At 39.1% G+C, this 20,964-nt stretch overlaps 1 protein-coding gene across 1 annotated transcript; it reads right to left on the bottom strand.

Annotated features, from left to right (window-relative positions):
- Nucleotides 1-11,292: 11,292 nt before the first annotated feature.
- Nucleotides 11,293-14,925, bottom strand: LOC100360095 (urinary protein 1-like). Its single transcript, NM_001257095.2, has 4 exons — nucleotides 14,810-14,925; nucleotides 13,831-13,944; nucleotides 13,213-13,366; nucleotides 11,293-11,447 (listed from the first exon to the last, which is right to left on the bottom strand). The coding sequence occupies exons 1-3, from the start codon at nucleotides 14,868-14,870 to the stop codon at nucleotides 13,239-13,241; spliced, it is 303 nt and encodes a 100-aa protein (NP_001244024.1). The 5' UTR covers nucleotides 14,871-14,925; the 3' UTR covers nucleotides 11,293-11,447; nucleotides 13,213-13,238.
- Nucleotides 14,926-20,964: the final 6,039 nt, after the last annotated feature.

Here is a 20,964-nt window from a genome sequence, read left to right on the forward strand (position 1 = left end):
CTTCAAACCCTCCATTATTGATATTATTATTATGGTTAGTTAAGTATGACTGGGTTAAATGAAAATCCCCAGCCAGCTGCAGAACACTAATACAAATCTGATGGTCAAGATGAATAATGGTATGATAAAGTTGTGACCTAGCTGAGAAATACATCTGACATCAAGATACCCAATGTGATGACCTGTAACCTTTCTGAAAAAACAACATCCTGCTGACCAATAGATATGACAAACCTGTGACCTTTCTACTATTGTGTCAACACCAGCCGATTCCCTGACCACACGAGTACTGTGTCCTTGGCCTGTGAAAATGTTTCATAATCCCCCCTCCCTCTGTTACCCCTGTTAAGGTCTAAATTCAGCCATGGGAAGAAATAAAATTGTAGCCATGATCAGACTCTTGTCTTAGTGTCCTTCTTCGTGTCTCCTGTTCCCCATTATCTTCCAGGTGCCATCAGCACCATTGTTATTTTATTCCCTCTAACTAGAATTATAGATGATTTTCAGCCACCACATAGGTGCTAAGACTTGAGTCATGGTCTTTGAAAGAAAAGCTAAATAATTTCTGCAGCCCCATTAATTTATTTTTTCTTTTAAGCTTGATAATGTATATGATGAACTTTAGGCCTTTTAATCTCCTATTACCGTGTCTGCTCATCGAAGACCCACTCCAGCTCAATTTTCTATCCAAGGAATCCTCATATCTTCAGCATGTTTGAGACATGAAATGCTGCTATCACATCAGGAATATAGATATAATGGAGGGTTTGCTTATTTTCTGAGTCTTCCACAGAAATCTAAAGGAGGCACCAGAAATAATCCATGACAGATTCAACTGTGTGCTTTCTCTTGAGATGACAGAATGGTAAAGGGTGCCACATCTGTCTTTCTGACCAAGCCTAACCACCACCTCTGCAGAAGCTATCTTGCTACATCTCTACCTCATGCCTTCCCTCTCAGATGCAAGTTTTTCCATTAAAGTCTGATGCTGCTTGGGAAAGTTGGGGCCAAATACTATACGTTTTCATTTTCATTAGATATGCTAACTATTAGAGGAAGCAGTTTTTGGTAACCTATAAGAAAGCAATTATAGAAATATAAAGAACTCTGCTGTAGACCAGTAGTCTGGATGATGGGAATTCCTCATACCTGGCTTCAGAGGCTGAAGGATTTCAACATATGCAGGTGACAGTGAAAAGTGATTAAGAATGATATCTAGGATGGACTAGACATATCATTGGTTGGATCTGGAAAAGAGTAAATGTTGGGCCTTGTTTACTAAAAATTTAAATATAAAAGTATTTTAAATGTAAGAATTTCAAGGTGTTTACATTATTTTAATGATATGGGCCTATGTATCTATTCCCGAGTTTTCCATGGTCTTTGTGTGTGGTATATATGCCTAACTAGTAAGTTATATATAGATGATGCCTTGAAATTTAAGTGAGAAATGGAAGACATTGCTATTAACACTGAAGCCACCTAGGTGAAGGCATTGATCATCTAGGTCTCCTCAACAGAAATTTTCACCTTTTCTTCCAGATTGTCAATATGGAAAGGTCTGTAAGTATGAAAGTAGGAGAAACTCTCATGTGTACATCACAGACCTTAAGCAATTACACATGGAAGACTAATTATCTCTATCACTTCTCAATCAACCAGTTTCCTTGAGAAGCAAACCTGATTTCAGTTTTTAGATGTTTTTCCTCATTAATTTATGTATTGATTCACTTTCCATCTTGATCACATTCCTTCCTCTAAATCCCTTCCCCTACATCCCTGTCCTCTTCAACACTGAGAAGTGGGTAGATCCCCTTTGGGTACTAACCTGCCTTGGCACCAAAATACACCCCAATACTAAGCACATTTGCTCTCTCTTAGGCAGGACAAGGCAGCTCACTCAGGGGAACAGGATGTTCAGAGAAGCAACAGAGTCAGGAGCCCTGCTTCATTTTTTTGGGGAACCTGCAAGAGGACCAAGCAGTTTATGTTCTATATATGTGACACCTCATATATGTCAATTCCCACACATATTCCTTCCAACATCCACCTGTGATGACTATTTTGTATCAATTTCTGAGTGAGATTCAAGCATCCTACCATGAGTCCTGCTTGTTATTTAGCTTTGAGCATATGGATTATAGTGTGAATATTCTGTACTTTATAGCTTATATACACTTAGGAGTACATACATGCATTTACCTTTGATTTGGGTTACTCCACTCAAGATGATATTTTTACTTCCATCCATTTGCCTGCAAAAGTCATGATGCCTTTATTTTTAATAGCTGAGTAGTCCATTGTGTAAATGAACATTTTCATTATCTATTCTTCTACTGAGGGACATTTTTTGTCCACTACAATTAAATCTATGTTCCAAGCAGCCTTATTTACAATAGTCAGAAGCTAGAAACAACCCAGATGCCCTTCAACATAGAAATGGATTCAGAAAATGTGGTATATCTACACAATAAGTACTATTCAGTAATCAAAAACAATGACTTCATGAAATTCATAGGCAAATGGAAGAAAGTAGAAAATATCATTCTGAGCAAGGTAAACTAATCACAGAAGAACACATATTGCATGCACACATTGATGAGTGGATATTAGCCAAAAAGCACGAATTACCCATGATGCAATCCACAGACCAAAGCACAAGAACAAGGAAAATCAAAATGTTGATGCTTTCACTACTTCTTAAAAGGGGGAAATATCCATAGGAGGAAATGTGAAGGCAAAGGTTAGAATAGAGATTTCAGGAAAGGCCATTCAGATGCAGCCACCAAAACTAGATGCCTTTAATGAAGCTAAGAAGTACATGCTGACAGGACCAGATATAGATCTCTCCTGAAAGACACCACCATGGCATATCAAATACAAGGGTAAACACTAGGAACAAACCCTGTTGGAGGAATTAGAGAAAGGATTGAAAGAGCTGAAGGGCCTCACAACCCCATAAGAACAACAATGTCAATGAACTGGAGATTCCAGGGACTAAACCACTACCCAACGACTATACATATACTGACCAATGGCTCCAACTGCATATATAACAGAGAATAGCCTTGATGGGACATCAGTAGAATGGGAGGCCCTTGGTCTCTCCACGGTTGGACCCCAGTGCAGGGGAATGTCGGGGGGAGTTGTAAGGAGTGGGAAATGGGGGGGGCATGCTCATGGGGCAGGGAGAGGGGATAGGGGCTTATGGACAGGAATCCAGGAAAGGGAATAACATTTGAAATGTAAGTAAAGAAATATATCCAATAAAAAATGAATAAATTAATTGCTGAAAAATTACTGTACAAATGAATTTAAGCTAGGTCACTACAACTACTCATGTTCAAAAGAGCAAAATAGTAATCATTGCTAGTCAAGGAAAAGGACATAATTTTTTTTAAATTTTTTATTAGACATATTTCATTACTTACATTTCAAAGGTTATTCCCCTTCCCAGTTTCCTGTTCATAAACCCCCATTTCCTCCCATTCCCCTCCCACATATGAGTTTTCCACCTATTCATCCCCCTTATTGCCACCAACATATTCTCCTGCACTTGGGATCCAACCTTTGCAGGACCAAGGGCTTCCCCTTCCCCTGATGCCCCAACAAGTCTATTCTTTACTACATACGCAGTTGGAGCCCTGGGTCAGTCCATGTATAGTCTTTCTCTAGTGGTTTAGTCCCGGGAAGCTCTGGTTGATTGGCATTGTTCTTTTTATGGGGTTGTAAGCTCCTTCAACTCTTTCAATACTTCCTCTAATTCCCCCTCAATGGGGCCCTATTCTCAGTTCGGTGGTTTGCTGCTAGCTTTGACCTCTGCATTGGACATGCTCTGGATGTGTCTCTCAGGAAAGTTCTATATCTGGTCCCTCTCAGCATGCATTTTCTAGCTTCTTCAATCTTACTTAGTTTAGATGGTTGTATATATATGGGACACATGTGCGTCAGACTCTGAATGGCCATTCCTTGAGTTGCTAATCTAAACTTTGCTTCCATATCTGCTCCTATGGATTTTCCCCCTTTAAGAAGCAGTTGGAGCAACCGCATGTTGTTAATCCTTCTTCTTGAGCTTCCTGTGATCTGTGTATTGCATCTTGTGTAATTCAAGCTTTTGGCTAATATCCACTTATCAATGAGTGCATAACAAGTGTATTTTTCTGTGATTGAGTAAAGTCTATCAGGATGATATTTTCTAGTTCATTCCATTTACCTATGAATTTCATGAACTCATTGTCTTTCATAAATGAGTAGTACCCCATTGTGTAGATGTTCCACATTTTTTGAATCCATCCCTCTGTTGAAGGGCATCTGGGATATTTTCAGCTTCTGGCTCACTGGGACACTATCCTTCAACCATTAATCTAACCCACAGGTGGGACTTCATTTTCAAGAGAGCTGAGTGGAACTTTAGATTCCAGTCCCTACAATACTAGACTATATTCACCCTGAATTTCCCTGAGGATCACAGATATCTTTCAAAACAATTTTTTCATTATTTGTTTTTTGGTCTGATTATCGGTCAGTGGGAGCCATTAAGAAAAGCAAAGGGGCTTTTCCCTCCTACTCTTACAGGTCTTTTTTTACTGAAGTCTTAAGCTGAGGTTTCCCACTTTGCTTCCTAGATTTTTCCACCTGGTCATCTGGGGTTATATATTAAGTGAATAAAGCTAAGGAATTAACATTCTTTCTTAACACAAATAACAACATATGTGTGTTTTTCAATCCTGCAGGCTTACGCCCAGTTCTCAGTGCCATGTCAGTGTGGGCATTGACACACCAGTCTATGATGTTGATGGTATGAAGACAATGAAATGTTGGGGACAGATGTATAGACATGGAGGACTCAAGCCTCTGCATGGGAACTTTGTGCTTCCTTCTCACTGCATATTCCATTCCTAAGATTTGGGATTGGGAGTCCTTTTAGCTCTCCTCATTTCTTGCTTTATGAATCCAATGTCTTGGCTCACCTCACCGGGGTAAGACCTTCAGTATCATTCATTTTATTTATTTATCAGAGCCACTGTCCCAGGTCTTGTCTGATGCTTGAATCTGCCCTCAAAGGAACCTCTTAGATTTTATTTTCCATTTTTAACTCTGACATGCTTCCAGTACACTACACTCAACTCTGAAGGGACAGTTTCTGTGAGACTAAAAATGAACAAATGTGTTCCTTGTACCTTGAGGGCAGCTTCTTCTGGAATGTAAGGCAGGAAGTCTCAAGATGATGGATTATACTTTCCCTCAGGTGCAGTGCAATTCTCTATCTCTGGGGAACTGGAGTGGAAACTAGAAGTATGAGCTATCCTGTTAAAGTAGGAAAATTCCCTCTATGCATCTACTGGTCATCCCTGGCTCTTACTCAGTGGAACAAACCTCAGGGGAGAAATTATACATTTTGCTGTGTTCCTGACAGATTTCCAGGGGATTTCTAGGTGGACATAATCAGGTAGACAAAATTAGCTCCCTAAAACTCCACTTAGGAAATTTTGGATTGAAGTCCTGGCTGTAAGCAGATTATTGCATAAGGGATGATGGGTACAGATGTGATCTTAGTTTTCTTTTTGACTATGACAAATCTCCCTGGACACTGACTCCTCATTTTCTGCGTCACAGATTTGACAAGCGCACACACTTTGACCCTTGTCTTACTTCTTTACCTGGTGGCTGGATCCAGTATGGGTTCCAAGAATGTTCTCACATGTGCCTTAATGAAACATTGATCTTTCAAAATAAGACAAATTAAAGGAAAGTTTTCAAAGACAAATCTTTCTGCAACAAGTTTAGTAGCCTAGCTTATCTTCGCCTGTTCTAAGGACAGCCCTTAGTCCCTGATCCTCCTCCTGTGACCTTACAACACTTCACCGTCTCTTCTGGCACCACCTTATCCCTGAGAACAGCTTGGACTCTGCATCAAATGTGGTTAGTTCGACAGCTCAGCTGGGCATAGAGAAATGCTCTGTACTCCTGTCCACCCTCAGTGCTACTACCCTTTTGTAGATACTTATTTCCTTCCTTCCTTTCTTCTATCTTCCCATGATTGAGAGATTACATACCCTTCTTCCTCTGGGGTTCATACGCACCATTTTTTCCACAAATGCAAGAAGACTGAAACTGAAACTATTGTTAGATGCTAACTCTCCAACTATAACTATGGCAGAGCTGACACCTGTACCTGATGACAACTTCTGTGAAGCATTTTCCATTGTTTTTTTCCATCAAAACACACCTCTAGCATCTTCTTAAAGTCTTATTCATCAAATTTCATGTGTTTTGTTACTGCTGTGGTGTGACAGGGAAAACATAAGTGATACCAAGGCATGGTGATGCACAGCTTTAATCCCAGCACATGAGAGCTAGGTCACTACAGCTACTCATGTCGAAGAGAGCCAAATATTCATTGCTAGTCAAGGAAAAGGATATTTTTTTGTAATTTTTCATTAGATATATTTTATTACTTACATTTCAAAGGTTATTCCCCTTCTCGGTTTCCTGTCCATAAACCCCCATACCCTCCCTGCCCCACCCCATATGGGTATTCCCCCTATACATCCCCCTTATTGCCCCCTCCATATCCCCCTTCACTGGGGATCCAACCTTCGAAGGAACAAGTGCTTCCCCTTCCCCTGGTGACCCAACAAGTCTATTCTCTGCTACATATGAGGTTGGAACCCTGGATCAGTTCATGTATACTTTTTCCCTAGTGATTTAGATCCTGGAAGCTCTCGTTTGTTGGCATTGTTGTTTTTATGTGGTGGCAAGCTCCTTCAACTCTTTCAATACTTCCTCTAATTCCCCCTCAATGGGCTCCTATTCTCAGTTTGGTGGTTTGCTGCTGGCTTTGACCTCTGCATTGGACCTGCTCTGGATGTGTCTCTCAGGAGAGATCTATATCTGGTCCCGTTCAACATGCATTTTCTAGCTTAATCAATCTTATTTAGTTGTGATGGCTGTATACATATGGGCCACATTAGGGTCAGGCTCTGAATGGCCATTCCTTGAGTTGCTGCTCTAAACCTTGATTCCATATCCCCTCCTTGGGTTTTGCCCCCTTTAAGAAGGAGTGGGAGCATCCGCATTTTGGTCACCCTTCTTCTATAGCTTCCTGTGCCTGTGGATTGCATCTTGGGTAATTCGAGCTTCATGGCTAATATCCACTTATCAATGAGTGCATACCAAGTGTATTTTTCTTTGATTGAGTAACCTCACTCAGGATATTTTCTAGTCCAGACCATTTGCCTATGAATTTCATGAAGTCATTGTTTTTGATGGCTGAGTAGTACTCCACTGTGTAGATGTACCACATTTTTTTTGGCTCAATTCTTCTGTTGAAGGGCATCTGGGTTGTGTCTAGCTTCTGGCTATTATAAATAAGACTGCTATGAACATAGTGGGGAGCATGTGCCTTTGTTGTATGTTGGAGCATCTTTCAGGTATATGCCCAAGAGATGTATAGCTGTGCCCTCAGGTAGTGGAATGTCCAATATTACCAGTTTGCAATCCCACCAATAATGGAAGAATGTTCCTCTTTCTCCACATCCTCAACAGCATCTTCTGTCACCTGAGTTTTTAATTTTAGCCATTCTGACTGGTGTGAGGTGCAATCTGAGGGTTGTTTTGATTTCCATTTCCCTGATGACTAATAATGTTGAACATTTCTTTAGGTGCTTTTCGGCCATTCGAAAAGTACATAAATTATATGCTGTTTTATGATGGTTAATCCTCATTTTAAACTTGACAAGATTTAGAAATACTCTAGAAATACACTTATAGCACCCTCATACAGTGTAGTAGGGAATTTCCATATATATTTAATGAAGGAAGTTCACTTGAAATATACCCAACTCTAGGCTATGTGATGGCTTTTTGGTATGAACAAAAAATGAATAATAAAGCAAACAAGAAATCTGAGCACTGGCATACATTTTTGTGCTTCTTGACTATGAATAGAATATGAATATTACTTCACATTCCAGCCCCCATGCCGATCCTGCCAGGAGGGGCAATACCTCCTAGTTGTAAGCCAAAGGAAACCTTTTCCTTCCTAAAGGTGTTTTTGTCTGGTGTGTGGTAACATGGCAGTATATAAAATACAGAAAGGTACCTAATACAAGTTTTAACCTAATGAGAATCATGTTGAACAACAAGAAGGCAAAAATTCAAATTGTACCACTTTACTTGGGGGACTATCTGGTTCTCAGAAATATTTACAGAATTTTTTCTTGTAATCATACCAAGTTTATAATAATCAAACTATGTTTACTATAGGAACTGTATAAATTGTGTAAAAATCACACAATAAAATAATGTTCAGAAATATGAAGAATGCACATGCATGTAGTAAGATATGACAATCTCGAGTTGACCTATGAGACTATTGTAAACACACAGCAGTGACACTTATTGGGCTTGGAATGTAGCTTAGGGAGCAAAGTGCTTGCTTACATGTAATTTTATTTCCAAGTAACACACAAAAACCAGTAAATCAAACCCTGTTTCTTGGGGTTAGAATTCAAGTCAATAGTAGAAAGTTTCTCTATCAAGATTGAGGTCATGTGTTAAATCCCAATGTCAGCAGGAAGAAAGGAGACAGTATAAGAGGTATAGATGTACTGTAAGAATTGAAAAATGTATCTAAGTGCTATGGTAAGATTCTTGTGAACTTCAGGCAGAAATCTTTTACTGTAGGAGCAGATATGGAAGCTTCCAAATTGGAACATCATTTGCCCCTTCACACATTCTCTCTCTCTCTCTCTCTCTCTCTCTCTCTCTCTCTCTCTCTCTCTCTCTCCAGATGGAGTATCATATTTTTCAGGCTGGCATTGAACTCTTTGTAGCTGAGACTGAAGAATTCCTCTTTCAGCAACCTCCATCTCCCAAGTGCTAGACTTACCATTGTAAACGTATAACACCTCAACAACATCTGCTTCACTATGTTGGTGTCACTTCTAATAAACTGTATAAAAAAACCCGGGTGGGACATTTAAAAAGCAACAACAAAAAGAAAAAGAAAAATGAAGTCTATAACATGGAAACAAGGAAATTTCAAAGTTTAGGAAAGCTTGACAATGAGGGCATGCTTTCCTGACAACAAAGGCACATTACAGTCCGTGTGTGTGGTTGTGTGTGTGTGTGTGTGTGTGTGTGTGTGTGTGTGTAATACACTGCAATGGACATTTTGGGGAAACTAGATGTAAATCTTTAGTAATCTGTCCTCATCTTCTATAATTTGGGTGCCAGGAATATAACTCCTGTCATTAGGCTTGATAACCCAGAGTTTTACCTACTAAGCAACCCACCAGCTACCTAGTTATCTGATTTTAAAATTTGAAAGCTGAGACAACTCAGGATATAAGGGACTGAGTGCCAAGCCTGACTACCAACTTCAAATTTCAGACCCAATGTGGTACAAATAGATCATGGATCTCACAAGTTGAACTACAGGAGGAGGACTCTTCAGTATGGATTCTCTGTTTCCCTATGTTGGGTATTTAGGTTAAGGTCACCCACATTGATTCCTGGATGCCTTTCACATCCTAAGTCTCTGGAACATTTTAGAAGTTCTTCCCACTCACCCTCTCTACCCATGGCAGATATATATTTCCATTGTAGGGATGGGTTTAGAACATGCATCTGTCATTGAGTGTGAATAATATGAACACAAACACAGAGGCTGACACCCATCTATATATTAGTATATGTGAAAATGTTTAAATTGAAATTTTAAATGGCTGAGAAGCACTTAAAGTAATGTTGAACATCATACTTGGGCATCAGGGAACTGCAAATCAAAGCAACCCTGAAATCCCATTTTATACCAATTAAAATGGGAAAGACCAAAATCTCAGGTGAAAGCATATGGTGAGAATATGAAGAAAGAGGAGTATTCCGCCTCTGCTAGTGGAATTGTGAGTTGGTACAACAACTGAAAATTAAGATGGACTTTCCTGAGAAAATTGGAAATAGTTCTATTTCAAAACCCAGCTATCCTGGGCATATACCGAAAGAATGCTCCACCATACCATAAAAACATGTATTCCACTATGTCAACACAGCATTATTCATAACAGCCACTAACTGGAAACAACCCTATTGTACCCCAACCAAAGAATGGATACATAAAATATGGTCCATTTACACTATGGAATACCACTCAGCTATTAAAAATGAGAATATTGTGAATTTTCAAGTAAAGGGATGGGTCTAGAAAATATCATCTTGAATGAGCTATAGAAAAGGACATGCATGGTATGTACACACTGATAAATAGATATTAGCAAAAAGTGGAGGATACCAATCATACAACCCAGAGATTGAATGAAGATTTTCAAGAAGAAAGGCCCAAGTAAAGGTGCTTCAATGCCACTTGGAAAGGGAAACAAAATACTCATGGGAGGCAGATGGAGAAAACTACATGAGTGGAAAGGGAAGCGCAGGATCATGTATTGGAGAGAGCTCAGAGAAGCCTAGAGGGTCAGGTGAGTGAGTGGAAATATATAGCTGCCATGGGTAGGGATGGTGATTTGGAAGAACCTCTAGAATGTTCCAGAGACTTAGGATGTGAAAGGCATCAATGAATCAATGTGGGTGACCTTAGCCTAAATACCCAACATAAGGAGATAGATAATCCATACTGAAGAGTCTTCCTCCTGTAGTTCAAATGGACCCCCAGTAGAGGGATGGGAACACCAACCCACTTTCATTCCTATCAATGAGAAATACAGGGACAGAAATGGACCCAAGAGTGAAGGAATAGGTTGTATATGACTGGTCCAACATGCGATTTTGGAGCCTAGCATGGCTATCCTCTGGTAGGTTGTACATCTACCTGACTAAGACATATGGAGAAACTTACAGCCAACCAATGGTCTGGGGTCAGCAACCCCTATGGAAGAACTAGGAAAAAGATTTAAGGGACCATAGTGGATGGCAACCCCAATAGGAAGTGAAACACTGTCAACTAACCTGGACTCCAGGATACTCCTAGAGACTATACCACCAACCAAAGACCATACATGGGCTATTCTGAGGCTTCTGGAAAATATGTAGCAGAACACCTACTCTCTTGCCTGGCCTCAGTGTAAGAGGATGTACCTAAAGATGTAGAGACTTGATGTCCCAGAGTAAGGGTTGCCATGGATTGGGGAACATTTTCTCTGAAGTACAGAAGAGGGTGGATAGGGTAAAGAAACCTGAAAGGGGGGACAAGGAGGAATGGCAACAGTTTGGGTGTAAATAAATAAATTACGTTCAAAAATAATTTAAATAGCATATAGTTCAAATTAAAATTTGTAAGGCCTTCAATTTATTACAGATCACTGAAGATCATATGATATGATGTACACGTAGTCAGAAAACATGATGTAGAAATCTTAGTGCGTTCTCCAGACACGGTCAGTAGATAATTCTTTCTGGCATGCTCCAGTGTCAAGACTCAGTAAAGAGCACTGCAAAAAAGAGTGTTAAAATGATGTCACTGTTTGTAAATATATGACTTTAAAATTTATAATATATAAAAATTATTATGACCTATTCAAAAATTTAGAAGGCAAAAATATATAATGTATACGTAATTGTGTAAGCAATCTATGTTGCTATAAAATTATAAAAAAATGATACTGTCTTTTACCCCACACTAGATCCTCCACCACAGTGCCCCAAGATATTTGGTAGATATCCTCATCTCAGTCAGCAAAGCTTCTATCCTGCTTTGCTCTATCACATATGACACTGCTGATGACTTCTCTCTGAGACTTATAACAATCTCTCTACACATCTAGTTCCCAAGGCAGGTTGCCACCATGCCCAAAATATATATCCCAATTCCATGGCAGCCTAGTGTCACCAGCCACCACATACGCTCTTGAAGTTAAATCACCACATGAAAGAACACACAACACCACAACCTCTAACGAAATTGATAAGATTGAAAACATTGCCCACCTAGACATAAAAAGCCCTGTATACATCCATCCTTTAAGTATATTCCTACCACCCTGTAAATATGCAGAGAGGAATCTCAACATTAGCCTCCATGTTCTCTCTGCTGCTTCTTCTCATGCCTCACACCAGTCTCCTCCTCTCTATAAAACTTTTCTCCCACTCATCTTTCCTTCTAGTCCAATGATATGTTTTGTTCTATCTTGCATGTGCCTTCACCTGTATGACATATTACAAAGCAATGTCTTGGCAGAGTGGAATGAGATTCCTAGAAATTTCGTTTGTTTATAGTACTGTCTGCACTGTTTAGGTTGTCCAAAAATGTAAACATACAGGTACAAATATAAAAGTAAAAAATTCGAAATAGAACTTCAAAATCTATGGAATTAGTAGGAGTAAAGCTAAAAATTAGAAATTTCTTGAAGAATAAAGAAGCACATGTCCATGTGACCACACTGGGGAAATGAACACTGGAAAAGAAGCACTCTCAGCCTGTGGTATCTGACTCTAGTCAGTACATGAAACTGAGAATGTCTGATCTATCACATTAAAATCTGTCTGTGTCTCTGAGATCGTTTCCAGAGATGCGGTAGGTATCTCTGACTTAATAATGCATTTGAAAATTGAATAGATTATTGATAGATATAATAAGATAGAAATAAGCCACTTAGGGTCAACCCATAGTGGTTGAAACTTGTCCTGTTCCCTTCCTATTTTACCCTGCTTCCAGAAAGCCAAGAGTTGAACATCTCTGTTCCAATATAGCCTAACATAATAAAGTAAAACTATCTCAAATAATGACCTTAATAAATTCTTTCTCTCAAACAGCAGTTTGTTAAAGTCACAGGAATCAAACACTTCCTAATATATCCTCCTCAGTGTATGGATTAGATTGAAGAAAGGGAAGTTATAGTTATCTGGCCACCCTGTCAGATACAGAATCTTCATAGAAGACTGGTCTCAGGACTGGACTCTCTCTTTCAATACTTTTCAAAAATCAGTGCTCAGTGGCCAGGGCTACGTTCAACAGACAGAAAGTGTTTGTTAAATCAGTGCAGAGAGTGTAGAAGAAGCAACTTGTGCCATTTATCTATTTTGTTGGAGGGACAGAGGGGAAAATGGAAGGAAACCATGATGTGAAAATGAGGGAGTGCCAGGGCTGGTGGGAAGCAGAGAACATCACTACAGTCTGTTGAACTTTTGAAACATCAGCAATTCATGCTGACCAGGGCTATGAGGTTACAGGAGCACAGGGAAGGAGTAGGGACTCACCTAAAATCCTTCCATACAATTAAGTATCAGGGACGTACTATATTGCAGAAAGAGGTGGCTGAGCAACAGTTTGTTGATACTATCAGACTTCCATGCTCAACAGTCCTCCCGGAGCACTCAGCACAGCTCTGGTTTCCATATACAAATTTTCCATCTGTAGAAGAAGAAAGTCAAGAGGCAGAATGTGAATATCAGTGGAAAGAGTTGATGAGTCATTGAAGAGTCAGATGGAAAGTACAATAGAAATACAACCATAACTGAAGTGGGCTCACTGGGACACGATGCCTCAACCATTAATCTAACCCACTGGTGGGGCTTCATTTCCAAGAGTGCTGAATGGAATTTTAAAATCCAATTCCTACCATACTAGACTATATTCACCCTGAATTTGCCTAAGGATATCCAGACATCTTTCATAACATTTTTTTCATCATTTATTTGTTGGTCTGACTATCGGTCAGTGGGAGCCATTAAGAGAAGCAAAAGACCTTTTCCCTTATACTTTTACCAGCAAAGACATCTTCCTTCAGTTTCTGCATTTGCCATCAGCATCGTGGAGATGGGATCATCGCTGTAGGGCAAGCAAGATTACTTTCAGAGCTCCCAGAGCTTACATACCTTTATAGGTTAAAACTGAGGCACAAACCTCACCAGGATGAGCGTAACATACAGCTGTTCTAAAGTTACAAATCCCCATAGAATTGAGGTTGCCACACTCAAAGCACACCAAAGCTGAAAAGACAAAAGCAAATGTAAAGGTCTAATTCAGGCTCCAAACTCAAGCAACAATTGGAGATGAGTTTGTGGTTCTGGTGAATAAATAAGCAATAGTAAGGAAAAGATCTGGCTGTATGCTGAGATAACACATTCATGAAGGTTCATGACCACAGGACTCTACAAAGGAAATTTTGGAAAATCGATGCAACCTCATACCATGAGAGCAGACCAGGTTATCAGAATGGAAAATAGAAGTTCTGATGTGGGGTCTCTAATATACTACACAGCATTATGATTCTGAGTCACCTAAGAGAGAGAGAGAGAGAGAGAGAGAGAGAGAGAGAGAGAGAGAGAGAGAGAGAGAGAACAGAAAGGAACAAGAGTCTGATATTATCAGACAGTACTGTATTCAATGCACAAACAACAAAGCATCTCTGATACAGGAAATCCCCACGGGAATCCATTTTTAAAGTTAGTATTCTATCATACTGGATTGAATGAATCTATATTTTTACTGTTTTCATCCTGGTAATGAATTTCCTTTCCCACTTTCAATCGAAATATAAGCCAATTTGCATGTAAACTTGAGGAACTGAACATGCTTAAGCACTCCAGAGAAAAGACATGAAGAGAGGTGGAAAGGAGAAAGAGAGAGAGATGGTGACATGGAGCAGGAGAAATTATGAAGAGAAGGACAGGAAAGTATCTTTGAGTGTGAACAGCTGAAGCAAGGGGAGGAAGTGATATCCTGATATAGATATCAGAATGAAGTAGGGTCAGTTCTAATATTTTCCTATTTCATGCCGATCACAACCCCCAATCTGTAGAATCAGTGTGTCTGCCCAACAGTGGCAACCACTACCATCGCCCAGTATCTTACCTTGCAGGGAGCTCACCAGCAAAGTCAGGCCCAGTAGGAGCAGCAAGATATGCTTTCCCATTGCAATGAGATTGATCTTCAAACCAGAAATTAGCAGAGGAGAAGACAGAGTGCACAGGACCCATATCAGGGAGGCAGGTTAATATTGTAGCCTAGGTTAGGTTGAGCAGCCAATAGGATACCAGGAAATGAACTGAGCATACAGCCAGAGGGGAGCACAGATTTTACTAACTTTGTGATGCTAAAATTATCATCTGTAAATCTTCCATTTAGGGAAAACTTAAATTCAAGGAAAACTGTGTCAAAGTTAATATTCCCTTTGGTGCTTCCAGGTCTTTTTAGGAACCTGCAGTGCAACCTACTGGCCAGAAGTTAAATTGTCTTCAGGTACTTTTTTCGTGGGGAAGTATGTTAAGGTATATCTTGAGCACTGGAGACTTTTGAAACTCTAGATAAGGCCTGATACTCCCAGTATCCAAGCAACTCTGCTCTCCATTTTTAGAATACTAAACTGAAATATGTTATTCTATTTTTAATAGCAACAACCAAAACAACAACCGAAAACGCCAAAACTGATAATCAGTATATCTTTCTGTGTTTAATCACTGCATCTAGGTAATCAAAGTTTTAGCTCTTGTTGGACTTGCCACAAGAACTTTCAAATATGTACTCATGGCTTTGACATACAGTCCTGTGATCTGATGGCTAATACATTGGAAGCATGATGTGCACTCTACTCTGAATTTCTACGCCGAAGAAAAGTACATGTTTCAACCTGATACATCAAACTTTTCAAAATCTGTGTTCATGGAAATGGGATATATACCTACATATAACATTCATAGTTAAATAAAACAGTTGTAAAACAAATAACAGATTTATGTTTGCCTTCCAGAGTCATTCATCTATTAAAGATTATGAAAAAAGGAAAATTAAAGATATTTGGGGTAATTGTGAGAAAGGAAAACAGCCCTTCATTAAGGGTCTGTTTTTCCTGTTCTGTTGATGAGTCAGTAAGCTTCAGGAAGCATGGATAAAGTCTTAAGAAATAATAGATTTCCTTAACACATATCTGATGCCCTAGTTAGACTTTATTGCCAACTTGACATACCCTAGAAAAGGGAATCTTAAAAAAAAATTGCCTGAATCATATTGGTCTATGTGACTGTGAGTTGTTGTTGGCCAGTTGATGTAGAAGAGCACAGTATTACATATGCAGTACCAACTTTAGGCAGGAATAATCTATCTGAGAATAATGAGTGAGTCAAACAAGAACAATGTGCCTCCATGATTTCTGCTTCAGTTCTTGAGCCCTTGCTCTTAAGTCCTTCAAGGATTACCATGGCCTGGAAATGTAAGCCAAAATAAGCCTTTACCTCTTTATAATTGAATTTGGTGATTGTGTTTGTCACAACAACAGAAAAAATGTTGGAAAATATATGAAAGATTATAAGTTAACTTCATTTTACTATCCAAATGATATATAATATTGAGTTTCTAATATTTTCCTCTAATTTTTACATTGGTAAATCCACCTGACATCTTTGTTTTATATGAAATTTTTCTAAACATTTAACATTGTACCAAACTATACTCTGAACAATGTTTAAAGGTATACGGTTTCACTTTTAGGAAATTATATCCTCAATTAATTCCTTTTAAATACAGTTTACACAGACAGTCCCTTAAGGAGCCAATTTTTACACATTTGTATTGTGGAAACACAAGCTTTCTATTTTAAAATGTGCAAAAAGAAAATGTCAGGACATGATTCATGCTAACCTTCCCATGATTCTCTGTAAACTAAGACTGTAACAGGATTATCAAAAATATGTGATTCTTTTTCTCTACTCCTCTTGGGTGGGAGGAGGAAACAGTTTGGATGGCCTCCTGTAAATTAGATTTTAGCTCTGGCCAAGCTTCCTGCCCTCCAGAAAACAGTGTACAAGTAAATTTTCAAATTTAAATTTATCTATCTGAATTAGGCACACCCAAACACAAGTGCCCATGGCCAAACACACACACACACACACACACACACACACACACACTCACACACACGCACACAATGAGAGAGGGGAGGAGGGAAATGGGGAAAAGGAGGGAGAGACAGGGGGGAGGGAGACATAGAGGGAGAGGGACAGAGACAGAGATAGAGACAGAGACAGAGGCAGATTGTGCAAAAACAAAAGTTTGGATAAAGACCAAAATTTCTTTATATTACTGTATGGGACTAAGTGGAACTTTGTCTAAGTCTGTTCTAAGAGAATTTCTTTGTAAAGAACATAACTTAGAGTCAGTGTTATATTTTTATTGGATTTTTTATTTACATTCAAATGTTAAACGCTTACTTGATTCCCTGTCCATAATCCCGTTATACTGTCCCCCTCCCCTTACTTCTATAACGGTGTTCCCCTCTCCAAACTCCCTTGCTTAGGGCCTCACTGTCCTGATATTCAAAAGCACTATGGATACAGCATTAGCAGGACCAAGGACTTCTCTTCACATTGCTGCCCAACAAGACCATCCTCTGGTAGATATGCAGCTGGAGCCATGGGCCTCTGAATGTGTACTCTTTGTGTAGTGGTTTAGACCCTGTGAACTCCGGTTGGTTCGAATTGTTGTTCTTATGGTTGCAAGCTCCTTCAATCCTTTCGATAACTTGTCCAGTGGGGACCCAAATCTCATTCCAACGTTTTAATGCTAGCATTTGCCTCTGTATTTGTCACACACTGGCTGAGCCTCTTAGGAGACAGCTATATCAGGATACTCTCAGCATGCACTTCTTGGCATCAGCAACATTGTCCGGGTTTGGTGACTGTATATATAAGCGCTGGATGCCCAGGTGGGGCAGGCTCTGAATGGCCATTACTGCAGTCTCTACTACAATCTTTGTCTCCATATCTCCTCCTAGGAATACTTTTGTTACCCCTTTTAAGAAAAAGTGAAGAATCCATATTATGTTATTCCTTCTTGAGTTTTATATGGTCTGTGGACTGTATCTTGGGAAAATTGAGCTGTTTAGCTAATATACACTTAACAGTGAGTGCATAGAATGTGTGACTTTTGTGATTGGGTTATCTCACATAGGATTATATTTTGTAATTCCATCCATTTGGCTATGAATTTCATGAAGTCGTTGTTTTTAATGGCTGAGTTGTACTCCATTTTGTAAATGTATCATATTTTCTGTTTCTACTCCTCTGTGGACGTGCCTCTGGGTTTTTCCAGCATCTGGCTATTATAAATAAGGTTTCTTTGAACATAGAGGATCATGTGTCCTTGTTCTATGATGGAACATGATTAGGGAATATGCCAAGGAGTGGTGTAGCTGAGTTCTGAAGTAGTACTATATCCCATTTTCTGAGGAACCACCAGACTGATTTCCAGAGTGGTTCTACTAGCTTACAATCCTACCAACAATGGAGGAGTTATCCTCTTTCTAGACATCCTTGCCAGCATCTCTTGTAACCTGAGTTTTTCATCTTACCCACTCTGACTGGCATGAGGTGAAATCTCTCGGTTGTTTTGATTTGAATTTCCCTGATGACCAAGGACGTTGAATATTTATTTAGGGACTTTTCAGTTACTCAATATAGATGAATATTCTTTGTTTGGGTCTATATCAAATTTTTAATTGAGTCTTTTGAATATCGGATTCTAATTTTTTTTGTTCTTTGTATATATTGAGTATTAGCCCTCAATCACATGTAGGATGTGTAAAGATCTATATTCCTGTCTTTTCCTGCCAAATTATCCTATTGGCAGTGTCCTTCATCTTACAGAAACTTTGCAATTTTGTGTGTTCCCATTTATCAATACTTGATCTTAGACCATAAGCCATTGGTGTTCTCTTTAGAAAAATATCCCCAGTGTCCATGTGTTCAGGACTCATCCCCACTTTAATTCTATGAGTTTGAGTGTATCTGCTTTTATGTGGAAGTCCTTGATCCAATTGAACCTACACTTGGTACAGAGAAATAAGAGTGAACTGATCTGCATTAAACTACATGCTGACTTACAGTTAAAGCAGTACTATTTGTTGAAAATGCTATATTTCCAGTTTCTAGCTATTATAAATAAGGCTGCTATGAACATAATGGAGCATGTGTCTTTGTTGTATGTTGGAGCATCTTTGGGTATATTCCCAAGAGAGGTATAGCTGGGTCCTCAGGTAGTGTAATGTCCAATTATCTGAGGAACCTACAGACAGATTTACAGAGTGCTTGTAACAGTTTGTAATCCCTCCAACAATAGATGAGTGTTCCTCTTTCTCCATATCCTCGCCAGCATCTGCTGTCACCTGAGTTTTTATCTTAGCTATTTTGACTGGTGTGAGGTGTAATCTCAGAGTGGTTTTGATTTGCATACCTGATGCCTAAGGATGTTGAACATTTCTTTAGGTGCTTTTCGTCAATTCGATATTCCTCAGTTGAGAATGTTTTGTTTAGCTCTGCACCTCATTTTAATGGGGCTATTTGGTTCTCTGGAATCTAACTTTTTGAGTTCTTTGTATATTTTGGATATTAACCCTCTATCAGTTGTGGGATTGGTAAAGATCTTTTCCTAATCTGTTGGTTGCCGTTTTGTAATAATGGCAGTGTCTTTTGCCTTACAAAAGTTTTTCAGTTTTCTGAGGTCCCATTTGTCTAGTCTTCATCTTAGAGAATATGCTATTGGTGTTTTGTTCAGGAAAATTTCCCCAGTGCCCATGTATTTGAGACACTTCCCCACTTTTTCTTCTATTAGTTTGAGTGTATCTGGTTTGATGTGGAGTTCCTTTATCCACTTGGACTGAAGCTTTTACAGGGTGATAAGAATGGATTGATTTGCAGTCTTCTACATTTGGACCTCCAGTTAAACCAGCACCATTTGTTGAAAATTCTGTCTTTCTTCAATTGGATGGTTTTAACTCCTTTGTCATATATCAAGTGACCATAGGTGTGTGGGCTCATTTCTGGGTATTCAATTCCGTTCCACTGACCAATCTGTCTGTTTCTGTATCAATACCTTACAGTTTTTATAACTATTGCTCTGTAATACTGCTAGAATTAGGAATGGTGATTCCCCCAGAAGATCTTTTATTGTTGGGTATAATTTTTGCTATCCTGGGTTTTTTGTTATTCCAAATGAATTTGCAAATTTTTCTTTCTATCTCTATAAATAACTGAGTAGGAATTTTGATGGGAATAGCATCGAATATGTAGATTGCTTGGCAAAATGTACATTTTTACTATATTAATCCCACTAATCCATGAGCAAAACAATCTTACAATTCCACTGTACACCAGTCAGAATGGCTAAGAAGAAAAGCTCAAGTGACAAAGGATGATGACGAGGATGTGGAGAAAGAGTGCCACTCCTCCATTGTTGGTGTACACCACTCTGTAAATCAGTCTGGAAGTTCCTCAGAAAATTCAGCGTCGCACTGCCTAAGGATCCAGCTGTACCTCTCCTGGGCATATAACCCAGAGATACGCCAAAATACACCAAGAACACATGCTCCACTATATTCATAGCAGCTTTATTTATAATAACTAGAAGCTGGAAAGTACACAGATGCCCTTCAACAGAGGAATGGATTCAAAAAATGTAGTACATCTACACAATGGAGTACTATTCAGCTGTCAATAATAATGACTTGTGAAATTCATAGACAAACAGAATGAACTAGAAAATATCATCCAGAGTGAGGTAACCCAATCACAGAAAAGCACACTTGGTATGCATTCATTGATAAGTGATTAGTCCAAAATCTCAAATTATCCAGAATGAAATCCACAGACCACAGGAAGCTGATGACCAAAATGCAGATGATTCCACGTCTTCTTGACAGGGGGAAGGATTGAAAGAGCTGAAGGGCCTTGTATCCCCATAAGAACAACAATGCCAATCAGCCAGAGCTGACATGGACTAAACTGTTGGGAGCGATGCCCTCGAAACCCTCCGTTATTGATGTTATTATTTTGGTTACAGTTAAGTATGACTGGGTTCATGGAAAATCACTAGCCAGCTGCAGAAAACTAATACTAATCTGGTTGTCAGGATGTATAATGATATGATAAAGTTCTTACCTTCTTGAGAAATGCATCTGACATTAATATACCCAATGTGATGACCTGTAACCTTTCATCCTGTTGACCTCAGCTGACCAC

Source organism: Rattus norvegicus, chromosome 8 (assembly GCF_036323735.1).
Source record: "Rattus norvegicus strain BN/NHsdMcwi chromosome 8, GRCr8, whole genome shotgun sequence".
Classification (NCBI taxonomy): Eukaryota; Metazoa; Chordata; class Mammalia; order Rodentia; family Muridae; genus Rattus; species Rattus norvegicus.